The sequence below is a fragment of the Manacus vitellinus genome, unplaced genomic scaffold (genome assembly GCF_001715985.3).
Source record: "Manacus vitellinus isolate BGI_N305 unplaced genomic scaffold, ASM171598v3 scaffold_20_pilon, whole genome shotgun sequence".
NCBI classification, from domain to species: Eukaryota; Metazoa; Chordata; class Aves; order Passeriformes; family Pipridae; genus Manacus; species Manacus vitellinus.
In genome coordinates this window covers 9,052,346-9,078,106 of record NW_021939471.1, presented here as the reverse complement: position 1 = coordinate 9,078,106, position 25,761 = coordinate 9,052,346, and the positions used below count along the sequence as shown (strand labels likewise).

Sequence of the window (25,761 nt, the reverse complement as noted above, 5' to 3'; positions counted from 1 at the left end):
AGACTGGTAAAGTATCTGCACAGAATTTGTTCATCTTCCCAAGCCACCTCGTATCTGTTCTGTCTGTCTACAAAAAGTATTATAGTGAGATGACAGTAGATTAAGTTTTTAATGAATGTTTAATCTTGAAAGTCCCATTTTCTTTTGTGCTTCAGCTGCCTATATAAAGACCATAGGAAACAGAGTACAGAGCACAGTTTTTACCCTGCAGGTTTAGAAAAAAACCAGTTAATTTTCTTGGCAGTATTAATGACAGTTTGACATGAGGTCTGCGCCTTACCATCTACTAGCCCCTTATTAGGGCTACCTATACTACCATGGGCTAGCAAGTTTAGTCCTTGGTAAAAGCATCCAAAGAAAGAACTTTTAAATATTTATTCCTAACTTCTAGGCATGGGAGGGCTTTTTGTCTCCACACATAGCAGCTTTGTAACTGAAGAATCTTGCATTTCACAGCGCAAAACTGTCATTTTCCTGATGGCAGGCTCTGGCTATCTTTTAATAATCTCCCTGTCTGACAAATTTTCTTCAAGAGAGACCTGCTTTTCCTCTAATAGGGCATTTACTGGTTATTTTTTCCTTTTCAAATAGCACATAATAATAATATTTGCAGACACAAAACATCAAACAACCTCTCCTAACAGTGGCTGCTAGGTCTGCAGCTCTAGCATGGTCTGGATTCCTTATGAATTTGTTATTCTTTCAGCATATACTGCCTAAGATGGCAAAACAACACTGCTACTGTGTTTGCTGGCATAGTGCTTTGAGGTATGTAATCAGTTGCCCCTATCTAGCAATCAGCCACTGAGGCAGCAGCAAATAGCATATTACAAAAGTTTTAGAAAAGCTCTTGTGTGGCAAGTGAACAACTGTAGAATTTTCTCCTTATGTTACTTTTGTCTGTCTGGTCCAACCGAGTGCTACAGCAATGTCCTCCTAGTGTCCTCGAAATGTTCCTGCCAGGAGACAGGGCATACTGCACCCCCCAAACACTGTGTGTGGGCATTTCCACAATTTAGCATCCACCACTAAGCGGTGCCAATCCTTAGCCCCTGGTGCTCATGGAACAGGTACTCCTCAAGGGCCCCAATAACTGCAAAGATTAGGACTAAAAGAGAGGCTGCAGTGTGCTACCTCTCCCTGTCTCTTGAACAACTAGGTAAGCAATGATGAAAAAGATGCCACCAAGAAAGAGGAGCATGGCTACTCCTGTGGAGGAACACCTTAGGCCTGGCTAAGGAAACTGTGATTAAAACATCTGTCTTGCTGAGAGAGTGTGGCTCATTCTGACAAGAGGGACAAAGAAGACAGTATTAGCAGTCAATGCCTGTAACCTCCAGGCTGCTGAAATGTCTATGTTTCTATCTAAAGAGCAATTCAGTTCACTTGCTAGCAAACCAACCTGCAGGGAGATTACCTTGTACTTGGAAGTGTCCCAGTTATGAACCAGCCGTGCAGGGATGAGGAAGCTGTCATCCACGTGGCAGGTGCTGCAGTAATACCATCCACTGTAGCTGCACACCTTGGCTTTTCCATTGGACAAACCTATGGAGCGCTGACAGCCTAGAGAAGAGAGAAGGAGAAAAGTCTGGGTTTGTACATCATGCCAGAGGTACACACTCAGGATGGAGTCAGAAAAGTAATTATTCCTTCATCTGAGACCCTTTTAAAATTTCATTTATTTTACCAATGAGATATTTCTCATTCCCTAAAAAATAAAGGAATTCTTAAACTAGTGCTGAAAAAGCACACACTAACTAACTTGGGCATCTTGACAAAGAGTTCAGACAGCAGTCAAAGGATACTTACCAATTCTTAAGAAACAAAGGCACAAGACTTACTTTGAGACACTGGGCATTTAAAAGCCATAGCCATCTGAAAGTCATGCCCTGAAGCGTAGATAGAAAACAGCAGACCACAGAAGTATTATGAGCTTGCTCCAGAGAGCTCCCATTTTCCCCACAACAGAATGGGCCGGCACTGCCTGCCTGGAGGAGTGCAAGCCAGCTCCTGCTGACAGCCAGGGGGGATGCTGACTTGGCAGGTAGGATTCAGCCACACAATTAGCACAGCCAAGGCAAACCACAGTCAAACCATGAATAATAACTGTGAGCAGCAGTCACATTGAGAATGAGTAGTTCTTGACTAGCAGCAGTGACACAGCTCAGTTTCCAGCAGGGTTTTTTTTTCCGTACGATTGGATTACCCTGTGTCTTACAAGGTCTGAGGTCTGCCTGTACTTTTTTCACAGCTGGATCCCTTGCCTCTTCCCATGCCCTCTTGTGTGGAGTCCCTGGGGTAAAACAATGTATTCAAAAGCTGCTGCTTTAGTTGGAAAGAACTAATGCAGAGCTCTCCTTCACCTGACCACCTGTTTTCACAAAACACATAAAAACTGAATGTGCTTGACACCTCTGTCTTTCAATAGTGACTAAAACGAGCCAACAGGTTCAATTAATATTAGAGTGGATGGTTAAAGACAGACACATTAAACAATCTGCTGAGGAAGTGAGGCTAAAAGTGTTTGAGTAAGATAAAAGATGTCTGTGGTTGTTAACAACACCTCTTTGATACACCACATGTGATGGTATTTTTGCTTTTCCTTCAAATGCCAGTGTTCCCATATTACATTTACAGCTACAGCCACAGCTCTAGAGCTCTGCTGCAGCAAGTGCTGTATGCTCAGATGGTCTCTGCTGCAGCTGGTTAGAAATGATGATTAGCAGAATCCTTGTACATCACTTTTATAGAAAAAGTATTAGTTAAACAGAATTTTTCAGGTAGAAGTCAACTGACAACTGCTTTTGTCAATATAACTGATTTAGTGTAATTATGTAACTTGTCCCATTGAAGGCATCTTTTCTCCCCAGTAGAAGTTACCCTGATTTGAGGAAAGATTGCAGCTCATATACTCGAGACAAACATCCAACTCCTCCTTCCTCACATCAACCGATGTTACCATGCCCCCTCTGCTCTAATCAAAATAATTACAATAATCTGACCAATACAATTAGCTCACTTCCTCCTCTTCCACACTCCAGAGCCATTTGGCCACTGATTCTCTGCAATATGCACTATCAAGTGAATCAGTGTGGGACATGTCCTGTGCTCATCTCTCTCTTCCCCTCCCCCCCTTTTTTTTTTTTGAAGTGAAGATATGCAGTTTCTTGAAAAAGGCAAATATATAAACAGGTCAGTTGATGAAAGAGATAATTATGTTAAATGTCTCCTCCTTTACCCTTCATAAGACCAGAGCATAAGTATAAACATGTATCTTAAGTGGCATAACTCAACACACATAATGCAAACATGTGATCTCAGCTAATAATCAAACAGAAAACACAAACATTATATTAAAGTAAACTATTATCATTGTAGAAATACTTTTTTGTATGGTGATTAGCAGCACTTTTTGCAAAGCACTATTTTAGGGCAGAAAGAATGCAAGTATCACTTTTATAAGGGTAAAGTAAATTCAAGTAATTCAGGAGCGTGTTACTAAAAAAAAGATGACCTCTGACTGTGGCTTGGGATCAGAACTTAGAAGCCGACAACTTCATATTTTCCTCAGTGCAAAACATGCGATTTCCTATTTTTTCTGTCACATTCTTTTCTTTTTTTTAAAAAAAAAAAAAGTAGTTTCCTCAGTGGTCAGTTAAGAGTTTCCACGCAGTCCTGCTCCACTATGCTGTTATGAAGTCAGCTGGCACACCTGTTAGTAAGCCCAGTATCAATACTATGTAGTACATATAGAACTATTTTTTTTCATGTTTTTAAATGCATTTATACATAGAGGTGAAGGTTTTGAACAGCTGATGAGACATGAAATACCAGTCCTGTTTGTCTGACTCCAGACTCATCTGACTAGTAGCCCTGGAAGATGCTTGCAGAAGATATTCAAACTGTTGCTAAGGAGCCCATGTTTTTTAAAGCACAACAGAGGTAAATCTTGCCCCTCTGTAAAGGAAACATTCCCCTTTCCCAAACTAAACGGGAACAAGTCCTCAGAGAGGGTGTTTGTGTTAGCAATATCTCAGTACAGCATGTTCTTCTGCATCAGCCTTGCTAAAAGAAGTGAAGGGTTTGAATCTTTCTCCTTACTAGCTGCCTCTGAATTCCCTATCACCAAAAAACACTGAAGCATCTGCCTGTATATATCAAATAGCTCCAACCTGAGCTTTCCTTACATACAGCCATTACCTCACCTTGGATGAAACAGAGACTACTAAATGAGATGTATTTTCTAGCTCAGTGTGTTTGGACCAGCTAGGAAGTACTAGTGGTAAAGCTGTGTCTGAATGCAAATGAAGTCTCCCACCTCAATGTCATTGAAACCTTTATAAACATTCCCCACTAGCCAACACTTATTTGTCTGGGTATGAGGATGGATTTTACCTATCACTGTGCACCCTCTGAGACTCCACAAGCTGATAGCTTGTCTCAATGCCCTAACTCCTACGTGTTGGACTAAAGGCAAGAATAAACCAAAGTTCAATTTGAATTGCCAACATCCTAAACTAAAACAATTGCAGTTGAGAAGTCACCATTTTAAGGCCTAATTTCTTGCAGTCTCTTAGAGCCAGCAACTCATTCCAGTCCATGGAGAGAGTTTTCTCAGGAGAGGAATGACAAAGCAGAGAAGTGCTGGGGGCGAGGAGGGCTTTCTCTCCTCCTCCCTATGTCCAGCCCATAAGAACTGAAAGAAGGTCTCTGGGGTAGGAGGGTCTCAACCAGCAATCTGGGATGCCCTTCATCTTCAGGAAGGGTAGTTCTATGAAGAGGACAAAGTGGAAGAAATTCTTACCTAAGCAGCACACATTGCTTTCTCCCTCGTTACAGCCCTTTCCTGAGCCCACATTTGTTTCCTCGCTCCTCAGAAACACAATTTTTACACAGAGTGTTTCTCATTCCTCTTCATACCCTCAAGAAATCTTATTCTGCAAAGCTACATACAGTTGTATGATTGGGGTTTTTTTTAGATGAGAATGTGGCACTGGCACTCATCTTACATTTTCCCCTACCTTACAAGCTTTGCTATTTGAAAATCACCATCTTTTCCATTCCTATCTGCTGTGATTCATAATGATGGCTATTTCTACAACCCTTTCAAATCAAGTTATCAAAGCACTGATTTTCTTTGAAGTTATGCAGTTCAAAGTGATGTAGTGTGACAAACATATTTCTGTGGCATAGACCACTTACAGTACTTTGTTTTTTTAAGATGGAAAAAACCAGAGCAAGAATGAGAGAAAAGGAAGAGGAAGAAGGAATATCTATTGCCCTTGGGAATCCTGCATCTGGACAGTCAGGTACATAAACTGACATCATGTTTACCAGAAGCAAAGCTAGTACTGATTCCTGGCTTTAAACTCTTGAGCAGCTCTCCCAACAGGATAATCAGAAGTAGCTGATCATCTCAGAGATCAGTAACACAATTCAACAAATAGTTTAGGGTTTGAGAAGGGACCATGTTTACAGAGGAAACACTTATTTGCCTATATAACTAAAGAAAGCACCTTCCACAGGATGGGGGGGGAAAAGCAGCACAGCTTTCACCAAGCATCTCTCACCTATTCCTAATGCTCACACAGAATATTATCTACATAACACCTGTACAAAGGTCTGGCAAACCCTGAGTCTAATGCAAAGAGAATACCACAATATTTACTGGTACCCAAAATCATCCCTACATAAAGGATGTTATAGAGCAAGCTATAGAGGGAAGAAGTGTAGTTTTTGGTATATTGTTAGCAAAGTGAGGGAAAGAGTAATTCCAAACCTTTTATCACAGAAAATATAACAAAACAGCCTTGGAATCAAGGAAAGAAAATAGGGGTTAGGAAAAATAACAGCAAGAAAGTGCTGTTGGACACAGATGAACCTCTTTCAACAACACGTCTGTGAGCAGAGCAGGAGTATTAATATCAAGAGGCTCATGTCCAAGTGAGAAGACTTCAGGAAGAAAGTAGTACAGAAGATGAGGTTAAAAAATTATAACAAGACTCTCTCCTTGACTTAAGGTGGTGGTCTATTATGGAGGAGGAATCCAAGACACTTGAATATAATTCCTCTTCTGTGAAGCGCAGGAAACAACTTCTGCCACTTTCAGGGTGTTGCATATTCTTGTGGTCAGAAGACACAAATACAACCACTCTTTTTATCCAGATACCTTTTTCTTAAATCTTTTAGTAAGTAAAGACTGCAGTAGCTCCACAATGAAACAGAGAAACTGGAAGATCAAATTAGAATCAAGTACACAACTGTTTTCCTTATTCAATAAAGTTCCTTGCTCGGTATCAGGAAAAAGCAAGTCCCTTGTGATTGTGTGCTATAATTAAATCTGTGACAGATTAGCTTAGAAGCTAATTCATTTAGAAACAACATACAATATGAAGAAAAGAAAATGACCCACAGACTTCAAAAGGCTTTCAGCTTGATAAAGGCATAAAGCAAACTAAGCAGAAGGAGCACAGCAACAAATTTTCAGTGTTAGATCAGACATACAACATTGCTCTATCTGCTCAGCACAAACAGAAGGTGAGAATTATTTCTGTTGCTTGCCTTGTGTTTCTGTGCTTCTATTCCAATTCACTCCACCATGGGAAAACTCAGATTCCCAAGGAAGACACACTAACAATCCAGCTTAGTTCTCCCTCATGTCTACCCATGTTTGAATTTTCATTACCCTTTGTCCTTTTTCCACCATTACTTTCTTTCTAAAGCAATTTTATTTCTAAAGAAATAACTAAAAACTTATAAACCTCCAAGCAATGTCTGAGACTTTACTCCCCTTGCCTATATTTTTTTTGTGAGCTTCTTACAAACTTTAAAAGACAATAAAGCCTGAACAGATAAAAGTTGGAAATTTTTCTGTGTTGAAACCATGTGGGTTTGACCCTATCAAGTTATAATTACATAAACAACATATAAACCCCATATTATTAGGAATGTACAAATCCCACTTTAATTGCAAACCAGATCAGCTTCTCCAGAAATAAGGAAGGGTTCACTAGTCTGCAACTCCCAGACTCATTTTTTTTTAAAAAATTGACTCCAAAGGATGGACCAACCATTCCAAGTCAGTGAAACTTTGACTGCTAGCTGTAGCTCGGAACTAAGTGCTAAAATAACAGACCTCCCGACTTCATTAGTGCCATTTGAAGATACAATGCATAGCCCTGTCTTTCCTGTCTTCCACATTCCAGCTCAGCTGACTTCGCATACCCAGCGTAGGCTTGGTGGCTACAGGCTCCAGTCTTCACTGGGGAGACTGGCCACTCCAGTGACCCATCCCACCCTGTTAGAGATGTCTCACAGGCACACTGCCTCAGAGCACCTCGCCAAGGCAGATGAGATTAATCGTTCCCCAGGCACCCAGGCTTTCTTCCAATCAGCAAAGATTGGATTAGTGCAGACATCCAATATTTAGACGGCTGGGGGCAGGTGAAGTAAACAACACCCTTTACATCAGTCACGCTGAACACACAGAGCTGTGACTTTTGCTAAGAAGATGAACAATCAAGAAAAAAAATCACTGTTGGAAACAAGGTGATAGCACATATGTGTGCATACACAACATTCTGCATGTCTGTATTTTCCTTTCTAGAAGACAGCATACAAGCATGCTGTAGGTTACACAGCTAAATTCTGCCTTCCCAATAAAACTAATAGAAGTTAAGCCTGCAAATGTAACACCAAAAAAACCCCCTAAAAGTCAAAGTGTAGGCTTGCACTTCACGTATATAAGTCAAGAAGAACATTTCATCAATAAATGAGGACTAAAAATCCTAGCTGTGTGTCACATGGCAGCAACAAAATTATACATTTGGACACTAGCTTCTTATTTGGTTGGATTTCTCCAATTGAATTTCACCAGGATTTTACTTTTACCGTTAGTGTCAAATTCTGAGAAGGGCCAAAACTACATTCTTCTCAGAGAACTTGCTCTGAGAAAATTACAAACAGCTATGAAGACATGCTTCACACATAGTTAAAGTTTGTGACTCTTTTAACACATGACCAGTTTACATTCTCCTGCTGCAGGCTTCCAAATCCTTTTTCTGCATTCCTAGGACAACAGCAGAGGAAGAATACTATACACCTCAAGCTAATTTGGTATGCTTTCCCCCATGGCCTTATAGGATCATTCTCTGCAGTGTCTGGTGCCTTGCTGAGATTCTGAAGTGCTGCCTGACAGAAGTTAATGGGAGCTACCATGGAATGACTTATTGGCAGGATTCAGTAATTCACCAGCTCTTTAGTCAGAAATGGGAACTGAACACACTCTCTGGGCCAGCTCTTGAAGTCTGCTTGCCAGATAGGAGTAAGGAGCTAATGTGACCATAATTAATAATGGTATTCCCATTCCTACAGTTGATTACACTCATGCTTGATTCTATATACTGAGAAGGTAGACCAGGGAACAGAGCAAAGTGCAGGGCAGTCTTTCGTGTGATCAGATCCTCAGCTGTGGCCAGGTCATTTAGCAAAAAGAGTCTCTACCTAACTCAGTATTCATTTCTGCTCCACAGTTAGTTTGAAGGCCACTTACCCCTGCACCACTCACTCGTTTACTTATACTGAAAGCTACTCGGTTTGCCAAGTTTCATTTATTTGATACAGCACTCACATACCTAGAAACAGCAGCTCTGTTTCTGTTTGAACACACAACTGGTTTTGTATCTCCTTGTAACACAAGGAACAACTGCACAGGAAGTATGGTTATGCATTTTTGCCGATGCTATTTTGGCTGAATTTCTTCTTGGTCGCTTGTCACTACCACAGCACTACCTTGGGCATGTGAACTATTCAGATTTACACAGCAAACGTATGTGTCAGAGACTACAGACATCGGAGAAGGCCAGACAGAGAACCTAAACCCTTCCCACCAGTTACACTCTGGTTGGTTCTGCAATTTCTTCTACATTGCCCCTGATTCGATCCACAGGTAATAGTTTTGCCAATAATACACTGCTTTGGCACCTGACAGAAGGGGGGGAGCCCTGCCAACACACAAACAAATGTCCTAGTTCTACAGCAGTGGACCCTCAAGCAGACATTTTCCTTCTGTACGTGTCCCTCAAGGCTGCACATCTGTATGGACGCTCTGATGCCAAGCAAATGCACAGTGCACATTCCAGGTTTTTTCCCAGTGCAGCATGTTTTTTTCTGCTCAGTTGGTTCTGGCTACCAAAGAATGAGTTTAGAAATACCACTGTTAGCAGTGGAAGTTATACTTTTGAATGAATTGAAACAGGGCCTGAAAGTCACATACAAGACTGGAAGACTGTGGTCTTAAGTGAAGATACTTCACTTTAGACAATAAAACTTTTACAGTGTGAAACACATTCTTAAGGGATTTTACAGAGTCTCAAATACAGGGAAGGCAAAAAGCTGCTGAAGCCTTGGAACAAAGAGATCAATTGAAATGAAACCAAGCACAAAACAAATATAGCACTTAGAAAAGGCACCATCCTAAAAGCCCTGGACAGGTGAGAACAACTGTTATTTGGGACTGAAAATGTGACAACAGTGCTGACAGCCTTCCAAAGGACCTTATGGTATTTTATTATTGTGATACATTTTCTAAGATTTGTCCTCTAGTATTTTTATTTCAGTGACGTGTAACAAATAAGTGGGTGTGATGACAGTTCACAAAGTATTTCCTAAATTCAAGGATGTTTCTCAACTATCTGTATTTGAGAAGTTTCAACTATATGGCTTTTTGAGAAGTTGAACAAAGTCAATGTTGCACCTGGCTATTTTGGCTATTTTTTTTGTTTTGAAATCACACTTGTTGGCTTTGCAAGCTACTAGGAAAATACTTTCTTTTAATTTAAAGGAAAAAAAATAAATTTACTTTTACTGCAGTGGGGGCTGGTTTCAAAATAATGGCGTGAGCTAGAGCAGAGGCTGCATGAGCTGAGTATGTTGCACTGGACTGTCCCCCAACCACACACATTATCACAGCACTAGATGCAGAATGACTCCTTGAAACACAACAGCTTTCCACCTGCTGCTCCATTTGACAGGGCTGCAAGCTCAGGAAGTAGCCCATTTACTAACCTTGGCTTCTCTGCACCTAGTGTTCAGCTCAGCCAGGCAAGTCAGTGGAGCTCTAATAGCAGTATTTATCCTTTTGGCAACTGCAGAGACATGGAGAAAGCAGGGAGGAAAAGACAGAAGGCACCCCAGAAGAGGAGCAAGGAAAGCCACACAGACAAATGAAAGGGTGCAGAGCACATTTTGCAGAAGGCAGAAATTCCCATATCCATTAGGACTTGCTGTCTAAGTAAAAAGAGTTCCTGGAAGACACAACCAACTTCTCTGCAAAAAGTGTTTGTTTTAATAAAGGACAGGGAGAAAAAAAAAAAGGTGAAACAAGAGAGACATCTAAAGAACAAGAGCTATGCAAAAACAGCAGGCAAAGGGCAGAGGCCATTTGTCTTCCCCATCTATGGAAAAGTGAAGGCACATGACAAAGAAATAGAGACCTCCAGGAAAGTTCCTCCAGGAGAAATGCCTACCTTTCCCCAGAAACCCACAGATGGCCTAACAGGGAGACAGGATAGCCACTGAAGTACTCACAAGCAGCTACTGCTCTCTACAAGATGCTGCATGTGCCAAAGACATGCTTTCATGGAAGCTTCCTGATCCCAAATTTAGGATAACAGTTCAAGGATTTCTCTTAATCCAGGTGAAATAAAGATATCAAAAATAATAAATTCCCCCCCCCCAACAAATCATCCTAACATGATGCATGTCTCTCATTTCCTACACAACAAAGAACAAATCATAAAACCTGATATTTATGAGTTTGGACTTGCAAGCAACTTTCACTTCACATCCCTTTGAAGATGAGGGGTAGGTCCTTTCAAAGTCTCACCTGAGTAGATCAATGCTCTCAGCTGCTACTCTTGCTCAGAGCCCCAGACACTTCCCACAGGAACGCTGCTGTACTCCAGCGTCAGGGCAAGATCAAGCCCGCAGTTATATGAACATGCAAAGGACAAAGGACACTGCCATTGAAGTGCCAAAAGTTAACTGCATATTCCAAAATGTATTGCTGTGCCAAACCAAAAATATAAGTAATGGCTGCAAATGTAAAAGCATTTATAAACAACCGGTCTCTCCACTGTTAATCAGTGGCCTATTCGTTCATTTTTTGAGAAATAATGCCCTGCCCTCTGCAGTAAGACAAAGAGTTAGAAATGTGGGAAAAGCTTTTGTATCTGCTGATCAAGCAAAAGAAAACTTTTTTCAAGCTGCCCTTCTGACTCCAGTGTATCAACAGTTTGTCCCCCCTGCCCCACGACTACATCTGACACCACCGCCTCGGCTTATATCACAAGTTGAAAAGTGCTAGTAAGACTCCAAGATAAACTTGTCAATAGCGAGGCACAGACATTCACATTCTTCCCTACCTGCTTGTCAGCTGTTTGTCTGGGAGCAATTCCTTGAAAAGCTTTTACTGAGGGAGAAAAGGAAAGGGAGATGCAGAGAGCATTTCAAACAGAAAAAAAAAAACAGGGAGGGGAACCCCACAAAGACTGCAAAGAAAAAATAAATTAAAAAAAGCCTATCCCCATCAGGTCCTTCTAGCAACCTTCTTTATCAGAGGTTCATTGTCAATCAATTAGCCAAGGCAGCAGGGGTCTGTAGGAAGGGGGGTAGCTCGAGAGACAATGGTCTGCCCTGTTGTATTACTATTTAATCACTTTTCCTAAATAAATAAAGCAGCCCAGAGGTGCTGTCATGTCAAGGGAATTTATAACAAAAAACCCCTTCATTTTTCATTGGTCATTACTTTTCCTTCCCTCCCACCCCTGCAGGACTAGAGAGGGTTATTACTGTAGCCTTAAGTTCCATCTTTGTGTTGCTTGCCTTTGATTCCCACTCGGACCTTGCCACTTTCTGGCACTAATTTGTCAGGCTGAACAAAGGAGGGATTTGTACCTCCTGTAAGGTCTCAATTAGGAAAGGCTTCTGCTGTATTATGTGCCATTGGGACAGGACACAAAGACGGTAATTACAGGAATTTGCACTAAATGGCTGAAGAATTCACAGCAAAACTTTTCTTCCTCCCCCCTCCTCATCTTTATCCAAGCTTACCCCTCCCAGCAGCCCTGGGGAAAACTGGTCTCGGTGCCTGCAAGCTGTAATTACCACCAGCAGGCCCCTTGGGTTAAACAGCAGCCCAAGCCGGGAACGGTGCAAAAATGTTCACTTGAAACTCTCCTGGACCTCTGTCAGAGAATGAAGCAAAATTTAAAAAATTTTCCTCTACTGAGCTTTGAATTAAAAGAAATTAAGAGAAAGGAATATACTGTTTACTGTCACCTGGGACACTACCTTAAAATGAGGCAGTTAATTCTGCTGTCTTCTTGAGTTTCACAAAGCTGTCTCTTGGGTAACACACTGGGCTGGACCTATCTCGGGGATACTTATTCGAGTCATTCCCAGAGTCTCCCTGCTGTTTTCACTCTCACAACTATCCTTAAAGTTAAGACATGACCATTGCCCAGTAGTGTTCAGGTAATCAAGAGTTAGCACAGGACCCAGGCACCTTCAGTTTCAGCAGGAGTTTGGCACATGAATACTCCTAGAAAAAACTGACATAAAGTCATGCAAATGTGGCCAAGAACAGACTTGAATTCAGGCAGAAGCCCAACTACTGTGACCAAATCAATAACTGCAATGAGGTTGAGGTCAACCTTCAGGATGCTCTGGCTGCCAGGTGGGTGCCATGCACTGTAGAGAGATGAGCAGGAACGTGACCTGCTGGGGACTACCAGAGGGATGAACCCAGCTGCACCCACAGCCAGTTCTGAGGGCAGTCGAGTACGTTTGGAGCTCAGCCAGCAGGTCCTGGGCTCACCCAGACATCCCCAGAGTCATGTGTGGTTCCAGAGCAACAGGAGACCCCCAGCCCAGAGCAGAGTGGGGAGGAGGCAGGACCCTCACAGCTCCCATATCACAAGAGAAAAACCCTCCAAAAGACCTGTTTCTAATAGAGTGGACAATTTTGAAGGGAGTGTAACTAAAGCGAGTCAAAGACTATAGTTTAGGTATAAGGTGCCCAAATTTGCTCCACACAGGTGCTCTTGCTAAAGTAAAATGACAATGAGTTGCAATCACACAGGTCCTCTCTATTTTCGCTTCATTCCCAAACTGCATAAAATCATGATCTTGCCTAGGACTAGAGTCAGATGACAAATTTACAGTGACTCTGGACCACCTTTACAGTGTCCTGAATCAAGAAAACAGCTCAGCCACCCTGCAAGGCAGCCCTGGCCCATGTAGTGCTTTATGCGCAGCATCTAACTTTTCACTATTAGTCATCAAAAGCAGATGAACCTCTAAATATCCCATAGGTTTTGATCCACATTTTACAGAGAGCAAAGAAAGGCTAACTATGGCCACAGTGAGAGGCAGGGAACAGCTGTGTGCTGCTAGAACATATAAATGCTCTTTCAAGTGATTTTCTTTTCCTGCAGAAGGGGAGTAGGTGCAGATGCTGCAGCCTGGTTGCTTACCTGCACACTTGAAGCTCTGAACAGTGAGCCCTCTCTCTAGAGACAGCGTGGTCAGGATGCTGAGGAAGCTGGTGGTCACAGACTGGCGCTTGCTCTTTCTAAGGTCACTTCCCAAGGGCCGATCTCCAGGTTTGTTCCTAAGTGTGACCTGTGGGTTCTGAGTCAAACTTCTAGTAGCATTGGCTGCTGCTTTCAATGCCTCCATCCACTCCTGGGCCCTCTGACGAGTCTCTGCACGCAGGCGCAGGACATCCTGGGGGAAAATGACCTGAAAGCAAGAGTCACAGTCATCCTGAGTATCTGTCTGCACCGACAGGCACACATCGACATTGTAGCTCAGCAGAGGATCTTCATCAAGCCTACCGGGTTGGAATGCCATGAGATAAGACCTGTTCAAGACAAAAGTAAATGCCTTCCAGTTATTCTGGACAGTTAACCTGTAAAGAGTCCCTGATTTGAGAATATTTTGATACTCTTTAGTGTTTTCAGTCAAATTCATGGACAGGAAGAGCTCCATAGGCTTCTCTAATAATCCATTGGTTTGAGAAAGGTCACTGTTATTTTCAGGCTTTGGCATATTCTCCAGTTTCTCCTGCTGTCTGGTGAAAGCAGGCACGGAAGCATGCACTGCTTCCCAGAGTTTCTGTCCCCAGTCCAGTGTCTCCCACGAGGACTCTGCCTTCAGCTGTAGCTGTGAGCTGTCTGACAAGACAGTGTCCACCACCTTGGTTTCAATGCCACCAGTAACAGTGACCCTTTGAAAACGCATGAGTGGATACACGGTGGGAAGAGTCTGGTTGCCACTGCTGTCCAAGCAATACAGGTACAGTTTGTATGGGGAGAGCTCAGCGTAACAGGTTTGCCAGTAGCTGTCATTGTCTCTTCTAACTTCTAAGTATCCCTTCTTCAGGAGATTTGGGAACACTGGCTTGTGTTCTGGAAGAAACAAAATGAGAACATTACCATTAATTATTTTTTTAATTGTCTCAAATTGATACATCATCCTGGCTTATACACCTCTCCTACCTATACAAGGCACATCTGAGGATAGGATCACAGATTCAGCCTTCATCTAATAGGTTATAATTATCAAACACAAGCACTAACTCTACATTTGAGCCAAAGATAATACAGCACTTTTTTACCCAGAGGTACCAAAACACTCTACAAAAAGGGAACAGAGAAACATAAGGAAAGAGAAGCAAAGCCATTTTCCTGAGATTATCCAGGAGAATAGTAACAGAGCAACAAAACACTGCAAGTCTCCCAGAGCCTAGTCCAGAAGTGGACAATACTATCAAGTAATCTATTGCCAGATAAAATAGATTTCGACAGTGAGAAACACATACAAATTACAACACCTTACCCTCTCTTCCTGCTACTTCCCAGCCTCAACTTCATGTTTTCACACATACCTCCTCTGCCTCCCCACCTGTTCCAGCCAGCACAGGGGGGAGGGGAATAGCAGTATCTGGCCAGCACCTCTCTGCTGCTGCCTCCTTCTCACATCTTTCCCCTGCTCCAGCATGGGTCCTCTCCAGGAGCTGTGGTAGCTGCAGTCCTTCATATTAAACCTGCTCCTGCACAAGTTCTCCATGGCCACAGCTCCTTCAGGAAATCTCCACATTCTCCAGCATGGGGTCCCACATGGGGCTGCAGGGAGATCCTACTCCACAATGATCTCCCCAGGGGCTGCAGCACCTTCTCTTCCTCTGACCCTCAGCTACTCCTCACTTCACTGTGCAGTCCTCTGCCCTTTCTGAGATGCACACAGCCAGAATGACCCCACCTGTGGCTGATGGGCACAGCTGTGTGGTGGGGCTGCTGGAACCACCTGGAACAACCCCATTGCCAGCACCTGGGTACAACTCCTGGCACCCAGATTGACCCAGGTCACAGGGAATGGAGAACTGTGTCCAACATAGCAGTTTGTTACCACATTTCAGCACGACCTGGGACCAGAACATTTCGCACAGCTCTGTTTACTTCTGGGGAGCTTTGCTGATTTATGAGAATCAGGCTCAGGAGCAGCAGAAAGGACCAAAAATGAAAAGTGAGAGGGTGCCCAGACAGACTAAAACACATACACCTGAGCATCTCAACATTTCAGGTGTTTTGGAGCAGACTCTTTCACAAACCCCAGTCCAAGGCAAAGTCAAGGGGAATTTTCTTCATCACCAGAAAACCAGCCATACCCAAAGTCACTCCAGGCACTAAAGTGATACAAATTTAAAGGACTTATCTAAAGCATTTCTGAGTTTTAAAAAAAGGTTTCCATGCAAAATTTGTTCCAATCTGATTTGCACCATCAGCCACCATAGATGCAAAGATCATATTAACCTTGGGCTGGACATGGCCCTATGCAATTTTTTATAGTCCCTGTATAAATTCAGTGGCATTCATTGTTATGTCATACGAACTATAGCACTTGGCACCCCAAAACAACCTAGGCTTGAGGAAAAAATTCTTGCTCCTATCTGAGTTCTACTTCACCTTTCCAGTAAGTGTGATGGGTCTTGACTTACAAACAGTGGCAGAATTAGCAGACACAGATAGAGGTTTCTGCCTCCTGTTGTCCATCTCCCTTGGAGACTGCTATTCCAGACACAAGAGAAAGGTAGCAACCTGGAAACAGCTCCTCACCCACTTCCCAGCATAATTACATCACAACAAAATCAGCATCAATTGACCTTAACACACAGCATTACAAACTGCAAGATACAGGAGCTCTTTCCCTCGAGGTTTTTGCCTTGGGGCTGACAGCTTTTGCAAGAGGGATAGGGCAGACAGCTGGAGGCATAAAACATTTTCAGCATCTCAGCTTAACCAGTTACACTAATGTTAACAGGCTACGCTTTAACCAGCTTTAGACATGATAACCTCAGAGTACACCAAGGATGTCCTCAACACACAGTTATGAGAACAGAAGCATCTAGACCTGATGAAGCTTGGAAACAAAGAGCCAAAAACAAGACTACATAGAAACTACCGCACCCCCATCTGTACTGGACTTCCCAGGTATTATGGCCAAGATTGCTGGCCAAGCTGCTCTCACCACTGCTGGCTAATGGGTGTGTCTGTTTACTCTCCAGGGCACAAGCAGAGTCAGGGACTATGAGTATTTGAGGGACCTAGTTACTGTCCAGGGGTTTCTGATACCAACTGGTGAGAAAGCAGAACTTATACTAAGGAGATACTCCCACCCGTGGTTGAATGCAATGCTACAGCTGATTGTGTGTTTTGTCCATGGGCAGAAGGAGGATTCAGAACAGCAACAGTGTAAAAGCTTCTTGTAGCTCTTCAATGGAAACCAACTTTAAGCATTTATAAGGATTAAGTACACAAGTTTCAGTTAAATTTATTGAACATATATGAAAATTAATTGTTTGATATACTTGATGTGAGTATGCAAACCTCATGTGGGTTAAAAAAAGGAAGAAGGATGCTACTTCCCACCCACACAAACTAAAAGGATGCACTTAGGTTTTGCCTTGCCAGCTCAGCCTCAGCTTCCCCACTCACCCATACACTCAGAATGGAGCCTGCTTTTAACACCATGCTCAAAGCACTCCATCTACAAAGATTTCCTGCAGATGTGGCTAAAACCACAACAACAATTTAAAAAATTGCTACTTTGGCACTAGGTCTAAAAAGGTGAGTATAACTATACCTTGCAAACCAATAAACTACGTGAGAGTATTTCAGCTAAATATGAAAACTGAAAGCCTAATCTATAACTCAAAATGGCAGTGAAAAAGCACACTTTGATAGCCCAAATGGATAGATACACATGCACATGCACAAACTAAAAGAGAACCAATTTTGTTCACTGTACATCTCTGGCCCTGACATTCATTAGTATTTCTGCGCTAACTCAAAAGCCATTAATTTCTCTGAAACCCACACTAATCCCTTTGTAGTGCAGATAATGGGCAGCCATTCTAGAGTCATCTTCCCTTTCTATTAATCCAATCAGAGAGGCAGCGCTTCTGCAGCTCCAACTGCAATCTCTCTCGCTTCCATCAAGTACAGATGACAGTTCAAGCTTCTCCATAATAAGACAACTCGTAACCTTCCCCCAGCCACCCCTCCTTCATCTGCACACAGGTTTGCTTGTCTTTTGTTGAGTTAGAGAAAGGCTATCTCTCCCTGCCTTTCACAGAAGCACCCCCCCTCCCTCCTTCACCCCACTCCTTCCCTTCAAGCTCCCATGAATTGGCTCCAATGGCTCTTGCTCTAACTGGGACAGAACCAGCAGCCAACTTGATTAACATTCAAATGCCTCACATTGTTTATGTCAGGGCAATAGATGCTGGCAGAGACACGTTGAATCCATCTGCCACACATATACACACACCTTTATCTCCCTGACTTGCCTTTATCTCCCAGTGTGCCAGATAATACCTTTCCATTCAGAGAGCAAATGGTACCATTTCTCCATCCACCTTCCAAACAGAAACTACATCTCTTTTCCTCCTTACAGACAAGGAGAGTAAATTGAGGAAGAGTGAAAAAAGGCAAATAATCACAGAAAATGGCCATGCCTGAGCCATTTGGAGTTATAATTTCAAGGGAAGAGGGGGAAGAAGGCAGAGGAAAACAAAGAGAGACTTGGCAGCTGGGGACAGGCCAGTAATTTCCTCAGCATCTCTCTTCCCCCCAGGAACTGCCCACTACTCCTGGCTAGGAACCCCACACCTAGCACACAACTACCCCTCTTCACACTCGGGGCAGCTGGTGCAACCAGCAGCACTGGAGAGGGAGCCCAAATGTTGTCTCAGCAAGTCCAGAAGATATGTGCTCCTGAACAACTGACTGCACTTGCATCTCTGTTGGCATGGCAGGAAAACTTGTCCTGTTTCCCACCACCAAAGCATTTCTGATGACAGATGAAGTAACTTGGAAAAGAGCAGAAGCTCCCTAGTCTCTGGGGAGTTTGTCTCTTGAGGTGGCACTCCTCTCTGAATTCTCTAATGCTAAGTGAGTGATGGGCATAACTTACAGAGTTTTTGTCAATAGTCCCCCCCCCCTCTGATTTTCACAAAACTTAGCAGAATGCTCTCAGATTGGGTTGGGCTAGTCCCCTGTTTGCTGGGGTTTGCTAGATCAGGAACAAACTGTGCCTCAGCCAGTATGACTCAGATCCGCAATGTCCACTATTTTCCTACTTAAAAAACAGTCTTTTCTTCCCACCTATTTTCCCACCTGGCTCTGCAGATATGTATCTTTCAGGCAGGTTTATATGATTCTACTTGGTCCTGAAATAATGGCATTGACATTTAGCCACAGATTTCCGGCAGATGGCTGTTCTGGAACCAAATCTGGCATCTTCTCTCAATAACACCTCTTTTCAGGGGACTACTACAGAAGTGGGACTTATAACTAGGTAGTGGTTTGCATTAATCTATATAAAGTAACAGCATCACTCCCCACCAGAAGGCCATTCACTCTTTTTCATCTTCCCTAGGCTTAAAGAAAGCAAAACCTGCTTTGAAAATGTTGATCTTGCAAAAACTCTTCATTTTATATTTATGTATTGTCAGAGAGGTTGGTTTAGCTGTTCACCAAAAATAAGCTTCTCACTGAATAAATTCCTTAAACAGGTGGATAAAGAACCCAAACAAAATACTCTTTACGTCTTGCCCTTCAGGTGTGGCATTGTATGACAAACATAAGAGAAACTCTGATGAAGTCTACAGGATCCCTGCTGCCCCACCACTCCATCCAACTGCTTTTGCTCCTCAGCAGTAAGCTGAACACTTGTATAGTGCTTGCTGAGGAGACCACCAGCACCCTGTGCATACTGACACAGTGCCTGCACCAGCGGGGCAGTGGAGAAGGAGGCTGGATTCAGTCAAAGTGCAAGACCAATGCAGAAAGGACTCAACTCTGGCAGAGATAGAAGTATAATGAGTTGAAAGAGATGGTTACCTACTATCAGCTAGAAGATACATGAAACAGCAGCACTTGCAAAAGAAGTGAGAACATAAAATGAAGATGGGTTTGCTGATTTTTTTATAAATCACTCAATTCAGCTTTAAAAAGGAGGATAGGATAAAGTGACTGTCAAAGCTATGAAAACAGGGTCAGTTCACATTAGGAAAGTCAGCTGACACCACTAAGGGAATTATAGCAACTAACCTGAAAATTCAGTTATGAAAGTCATCACATCATCACTGGAAGCAATCAGCACTGCCCCAGGAGATGAAAACTCTGTTCATTAGCTTTATGGAGTGTTGTAACTCCCGAGCAAAAATCTCCAAGAAGAATAAACCTTCCAACCAGAACAGCTTCACCACCTAACTCATCAGTGCTGTTTACTGTAATCCTCCTGCACTATGAATTTATCCACTGTATGGGAACCTCTCCCATTGCCTCCCACCACACTCCCCTCTCCATCACTGCACACTCCTACAGCCTCCCAGGCAAGGGAGTGGAGTAGGTCACATTTCCCTCCACTCAAGGCAGCTGCCCAGCCCAGCTGCTGCTGCTGCTCTGTCAGCCCCCATGGCCCTTCCAGCTCAGAGGGTGCTCAAGTCCAAGGAGTAATCAGCAGTGAGCCTGCAGTTAAGCTCTTTGAGAGCGTCCAAAGGAGAGCGACAAGGGCCTTGAGGGGAAGCCGGATGAGGAGAGGCTGAGGGCACTTGGTCTGCTCAACCTGGAGAAGAGGAGATGGAGGGGAGACCTCACTGCAGTTACAACTTCCTTGTGAGGGGAAGAGGAGAGGCAGGCACTGATCTCTTCTCTGTGGTGACCAGAAACAGGACCCGAGGGAATGGTCTGAAGTTGTGTCAGAGGAGGCTTAGATCCGATATTAGAAAAAGGTTCTTCACCCAGAGGGTGGTTGGGCACTGGAACAGGCTCTCCAGGAAGTTGTCACAGCACCAAACCTGACAGAGTTCAAGAAGCATTTGGACAGTGCTCTCAGGCTCATGGTGTGACTCTTGGGGACAGTCCTGTACAGAGCTAAGAGCTGGACTTGATGATCCTTGTGGGTCCCTTCCAACTCAGCATATTCTGTGATTCTGTGAAGTGATGCCCACCTCAATTTATCCAGGGATGTTAGTGGGGAAGTACCATCCAGCAGATGAGCTGAAGTCAGGTGATCTAAATTACACTCCCATTTGATCTTGGGCGAAGCACTCACCTATCTTTGTCCCTGCTCACACTCCTTATCCTTACTGTGTGGTGTATTTAAGCTGTAATCTCCTGGGAGAAGGGACTGTCTCTTGCTGGATGCACAGAACTTATGGCACTTATGGACCCCTGCAGTGAAGGGCATCCAACTCGCATTCTATTTTAAACAACATTTTTGCCTCTTTAAGTCTTGAAAGGTCCCAAATCTCTGCAGTACAGCTACCCTTTCTTGACTACCTTTTAATGCTGAAAATAAATTGGCCACGGGGGGGGGAAACACCAGTTCTCCAACAGGCTTGATACCTCTGGGATTATTTCCAAGTGGTTTGAGGCTTACTGCTCTCCAGAGGGGAAGGTGCAGAAGTGTTATTTCTGCACATCTGCCTCTCAGATGGCAGCACCATTATCTTCTGCACAACACCACAGTCCTATAATGTTCTGCCATCCCAGTGACAATTAATGGCCTATTTTTCTGCCCTGGCTATGTAGCTTCTTACCTACCGCAGACAAAGGACAGTGCTACAGGGGTGTTTTGCAAACTCACGAAAAAAATTAGGCTTCAGAAACTTCCCTGGCAGATGGGTTAGGAGCTAGGCTTTACCCAGCCATCATGGGAAGGGAAGCATTAAGGTTGTATGTCACACCTCTGGTATTTCACATCACTCAGGATCTCTGGCTGTCTCCATCTGTGCAGCAGCTCCTGTACCTGCCACATCTCCCCTTTCCAGTCAGCTGTCTTTGCAGCTCCTCCCTGAGTGGGACAACAACAGTGGCTGCTGCTCTGTGACCCAGCACCACAAACCTGCTCATCACACTCATATCTGTCACTAAATACTGTGTGAGTTGATGTCACAGGCACAGAGCGAGTACCAGTCACCACTTCTGCTTGAAGGTGAGGATATCTGGCAAACAAACAAAGCTTCATAAAGTCTTGTGTGGTTGCCAGAGTTGCAGCGCTGTAAAATGACCCCTCAGAACTCAAGGATCACCCCCAGTCCCCAACCTGTGAATCAGTGATGCACTGCTCATGAATGCAGATTTAGATGTCTTAACCTCTACACAAACACACTAGAAAAGTATGTAATACGTAAAAGAGCTGTATGAAGAGGGGCCCAAGCCTCTCATAATATCCCCTGCACAAACTCTGAGTACAAGATCATACCTCGGACTCGATGATCTTAGAGGTCTCTTCCACTCTAAATTACTCTATGATTCTACAAAAAAGCAAGCAGCAGGAACAGATAAGCTCATAATAACAGATATACTATGAAGATAAGGAAAAAAAAGTGAAAAGTTAATCTATGCAGCAACTGGGACAGCCTTGGAGGACTGGGAGACCTCTGCAGGTTCCAGAGGGAAGTCCTTTACTGCAGTGGGGACTGACAGGACTGGCTGAAGCCGCTCTCAGTATCTCATAGCATTCATTTAATTTGGATTAAAGCCCTGGAAAGGGATGTCTCCACAGGCTGCAGTGACTATGACCCCTTCAACCACCACAGCAGGTTTTAGCCAACTTCAAAATACATTTTTTGGTCTATTCTGGAGAACAATTACTAGTCACATATATACATATCTGCAAGACCTACTTTCTTGCTTTTGTGTTTCTCTTTTCAGCTCAGCTCACAGTAGCAAAAACTTTATGGCAGCCTCTCTTGTAAATACAGAGGGAAGAAATAGCATGGCTACCTTGTAAAACCTGCACAGGAGTTGAACAGGTAAAGAAAACAGGTTAAAAGACTGCATCTTCAGAGCACAGAAGCTCTCCTACGTGTTTGTGTACTTAGGTACACTTATATATGCACACATCTCCCCAAACACAAACATTTAGGTACTTGCTTTTCATGCTTCAAAATAGCTGATTTGTCTGGAAAACCTAACACAAAAAGCTTGTTTTAACCCTAAACAGATCACCTATTCATAACTGGAGCCATTCCACCATATGCGTACATGCACAATTTCACAGCCCTTTGAGTTTTAAATTCCTTTGTTAAGCCCTGCCTTTATTTAGATTATAAAAATCTTTGTGGCACTAGCTGCTTTTCTTCTCCACAAGTGCCTAGTCCACTTCTGGCATCTACAAAATAAATCGTGGAGATGGAAACACTGGGTGAGCATTTCCGAAGCTCTGAGCACACCCTCTTTCAGTGCAGTGCTTGAGAGGAAAAGGAAAAAATATCACTTGCTGAAACACGGCTTCACACAACCCACTGGAGACCTGCCTCAACCTGATAACAACCCTTCCCTACCCCACACAAAGCTAGCAGGGATGCCTTAATATTGACAACAACAAATCGTGTGCTTGAGTTGCTGTTAATTGTTTATGGACTGAACAATCATCATTTCCTAAAGAAAGAGAGTAGAGATTTCAAGCCTCACAGTAAAGCTCTGTGAGGCCACTCTTTATGAAAACTGCTCTTGTTTGGATTTGCCATTCTCCCAATAGCTTTAGCATTCAAAATTATTTTTAGTTTGGGAAGACCAGGTAAGAAAATTATCAGAAATACATAACAATAAATCATTTTCCTCAGTCAAACTGAACAAAATAGAAGAAAAAAGTAAAACAAGCTTAGTTTTTCATACCATGAGAGGATCAGAAGTCAAGATTAGTTTAAAAACTGATTCTTAGGCAGGCAAAAAGACAGAGCCACATCAAAGACAAAAGAGCCATACTGATTTCTTTCCTTCTGAGAGTTACCTAAAAGTTGCTTCTTGGGTATTTTGTTTGTGTTTTTTAAGATGGAGGTCCTCTTTCAAGACAAATCTTAAAAACAAATAGGAAATTGCTCATATCAGCAGAAACAATAAAGCACTGGCACAAACCTGTGTTTCCTTGGATGTCCTCTCCCTTGGTTAATGCCAGGTAAGAGAGCAGAGTGCAGTTATTGTCCTGACCGGGTGCAGGTGGCTGCTGCAGGGACGTGCCTGTGAAGACCACTCCCCACTTCACATGGCTGATATCGGAGCGTGACCTGTTGTGTCCTGGTTTGAACCTGGAGGCTTCCTCGTTCTGTACCAGGATGTCATTCACTGAGCGAGGCCTGTCCCTCCTCCGCTGGCAGATCCTGAAGATGTTAAAAGCTGTGGTCTCCCCTTCCCCTGCCCAAGCAAGGTTGTCAGCAGTTGTTCCCCTCTGCACCACGTGTTGGTCTTTGGCAGGAAATGCTGTCTGAGCTTTGGTTTCCAAGAGGCCATTTTTGCAGTGATCCCAGATGAGGCTACTTTTGGCTAAGGAGGCGACATTCCTCAGATTCCTGCTCTCTGTTATATGATCAAATACCTCGTGCCCAACCAGCTCAGGGACCTCCTGCACACCATACACCTCAGAGGGCTGCACAATCTTTTCAAGCTTAGTATCAAAACCGTTGAAAAAGTCTTCAGTCACTTCCAAGGCAGGGCTGATGTCATCAACTTCGAGAGCCTCCATATCCTGTGCTGCCGGTGGGCCCGAGGCGCTGTGATGCGTTAAGAGGATACCACATCAATATCGAGAGAAAGAGCTGCTTCACATCTGTCCTTGGCACTGCATTAACTTGGAGGTGGTGGGGCAAATACAATCACCAACCACAGTCCGTGGTGGTAGGAAGTAACCAAATCAACCTGTCTTCAGATGAAAGACCAACATCCACTAATCAAATGGGCTACGGCCTCTCTATGAATTAAACTCATAGCGATGAAGAGTACCTGTAAAACAAAGCAAAACATCACATCAGTAAGGGACTTTTCTCAGATAAATATGTTTAATCACATCACTCCCTTGACAGTCACAGTCCCCTTCATTTAACTTCCTCTTACAACTGGCACCAACCTTATTGTGTACAAAGAAACCCTTTGTGGTTTCTGTTGTTCACTGTGTGTGAATTCTGTGTATAATCGCTTCTGGAACTGGAACCTGCAGAGAGCAGGATGGGGCACCAGATGACAGGAGACCAAAGTGATACTATTTATTAGCCAAGCTTTACAAAGCTGCATTGAGAGGCAGTACTGAATAAAATCACAAATGCAGCCACCTAGGGAATGCTTCACACAGTTTCCCTTGGGGTTCTAGAAAAAGTTAGGAAATTAAGTGCTACTAAAATAGGCCAACTAGCCTCAAATAGTTTGCCTTTTGTCCTAGATTGCTTGCACTACCAATTTTCGGAGACCAAGATGAGTTTTACAGCAGCTACTTTCCCTACCTGTCTGCATTTCCCTACCTGTCTGTGATATTTGCCAAAAAATCAATTCTATGAGGATGCTGCAGAGCACTGCACATAGTTTTTCTTAGAACATCACTGGGAAGCTAAGTGAAACTATGTGGCAACCTAAGTCTCAAAAAGACTAACAGCAAAACAAAATATACCATATCCTGCACTATTGCAAATCCACAGATCTTTACTTTCAAGCTGTTGACTCACTGGGCAAAACCTAAGAACAGCAAGGAGCTTTAAGACTAGAACTATTGCACAGCTGCACTGACCCACCTGAGCTCACACCTGTGAGGAGGAAGGATGGGGGGGGTCCATTTCCTGTTGTGCAATAAGGGGGTGTCTCATTGCTGACTTCTTGTCACACCAAGCCTGCTGCCTTCTAACCTCTCCCTCTCGAAGCTCCATCCACAGTGCTGTGGGAAGTGCATTGTAGGGATGTTTAAACTGAGGTAACCTGTCAAATATCTGCAAGTCCTTCAGACCTGGAGACTGGGCATTTGTGCTAAAAGGAAAACAGCCCTCACATCTGCCAGGACAAACCACAGTACCCAGAGCCTGCACATGTAGCCTAAAGTCAGAGTTTTGACCACATCAGCTCAACTCCTAGAAGCAGCAAAGCTACATTAACTTAGAGCTCTGCCTACATTAATACACTCTTAACAGAACTAATTAGCCGGGCTGGGCTGATAATTAGCAGCTCATTAGCTTGTGAACGCTGCTGAAGTGCTACCAGGACCCATGAAGATTTACACCCAGCAGGAAAAAACATCTATTAAAGAGCATCAAACACAGATAATACTTCTATTTAAGGTTGTGGGGTTTTTTTTAATCCAGAATAGTCTATTAGCCCAAACTCTATAAGGAAACCTGTTTAAATAGGCACCCTATCCTGTAGCAAGCCA

General features: G+C 43.3%; 1 protein-coding gene across 4 annotated transcripts in view; it reads right to left on the bottom strand.

Annotated features, from left to right (window-relative positions):
• Positions 1–25,209, bottom strand: part of PLEKHM3 (pleckstrin homology domain containing M3) — a 117,479-nt gene extending 92,270 nt beyond the window's left edge. For 2 of the 4 annotated variants that reach the window (XR_001920525.2, XR_001920526.2), the window contains exons 1-4: positions 25,133–25,209; positions 23,493–24,353; positions 13,536–14,471; positions 1,418–1,563 (exon numbers count right to left, since the gene is read on the bottom strand). Coding sequence is in view for 2 of the 4 variants with exons in the window: in XM_008931095.2 (XP_008929343.2) it covers positions 1,418–1,563; positions 13,536–14,471; positions 23,493–24,096 (1,686 nt within the window). In the remaining 2 variants the exon portion in view is untranslated. The remainder of the gene's footprint in view (positions 1–1,417; positions 1,564–13,535; positions 14,472–23,492; positions 24,354–25,132) is intronic. The other 2 variants (XM_008931095.2, XM_018071612.2) reach the window with 2 other exon arrangements.
• Positions 25,210–25,761: the final 552 nt, after the last annotated feature.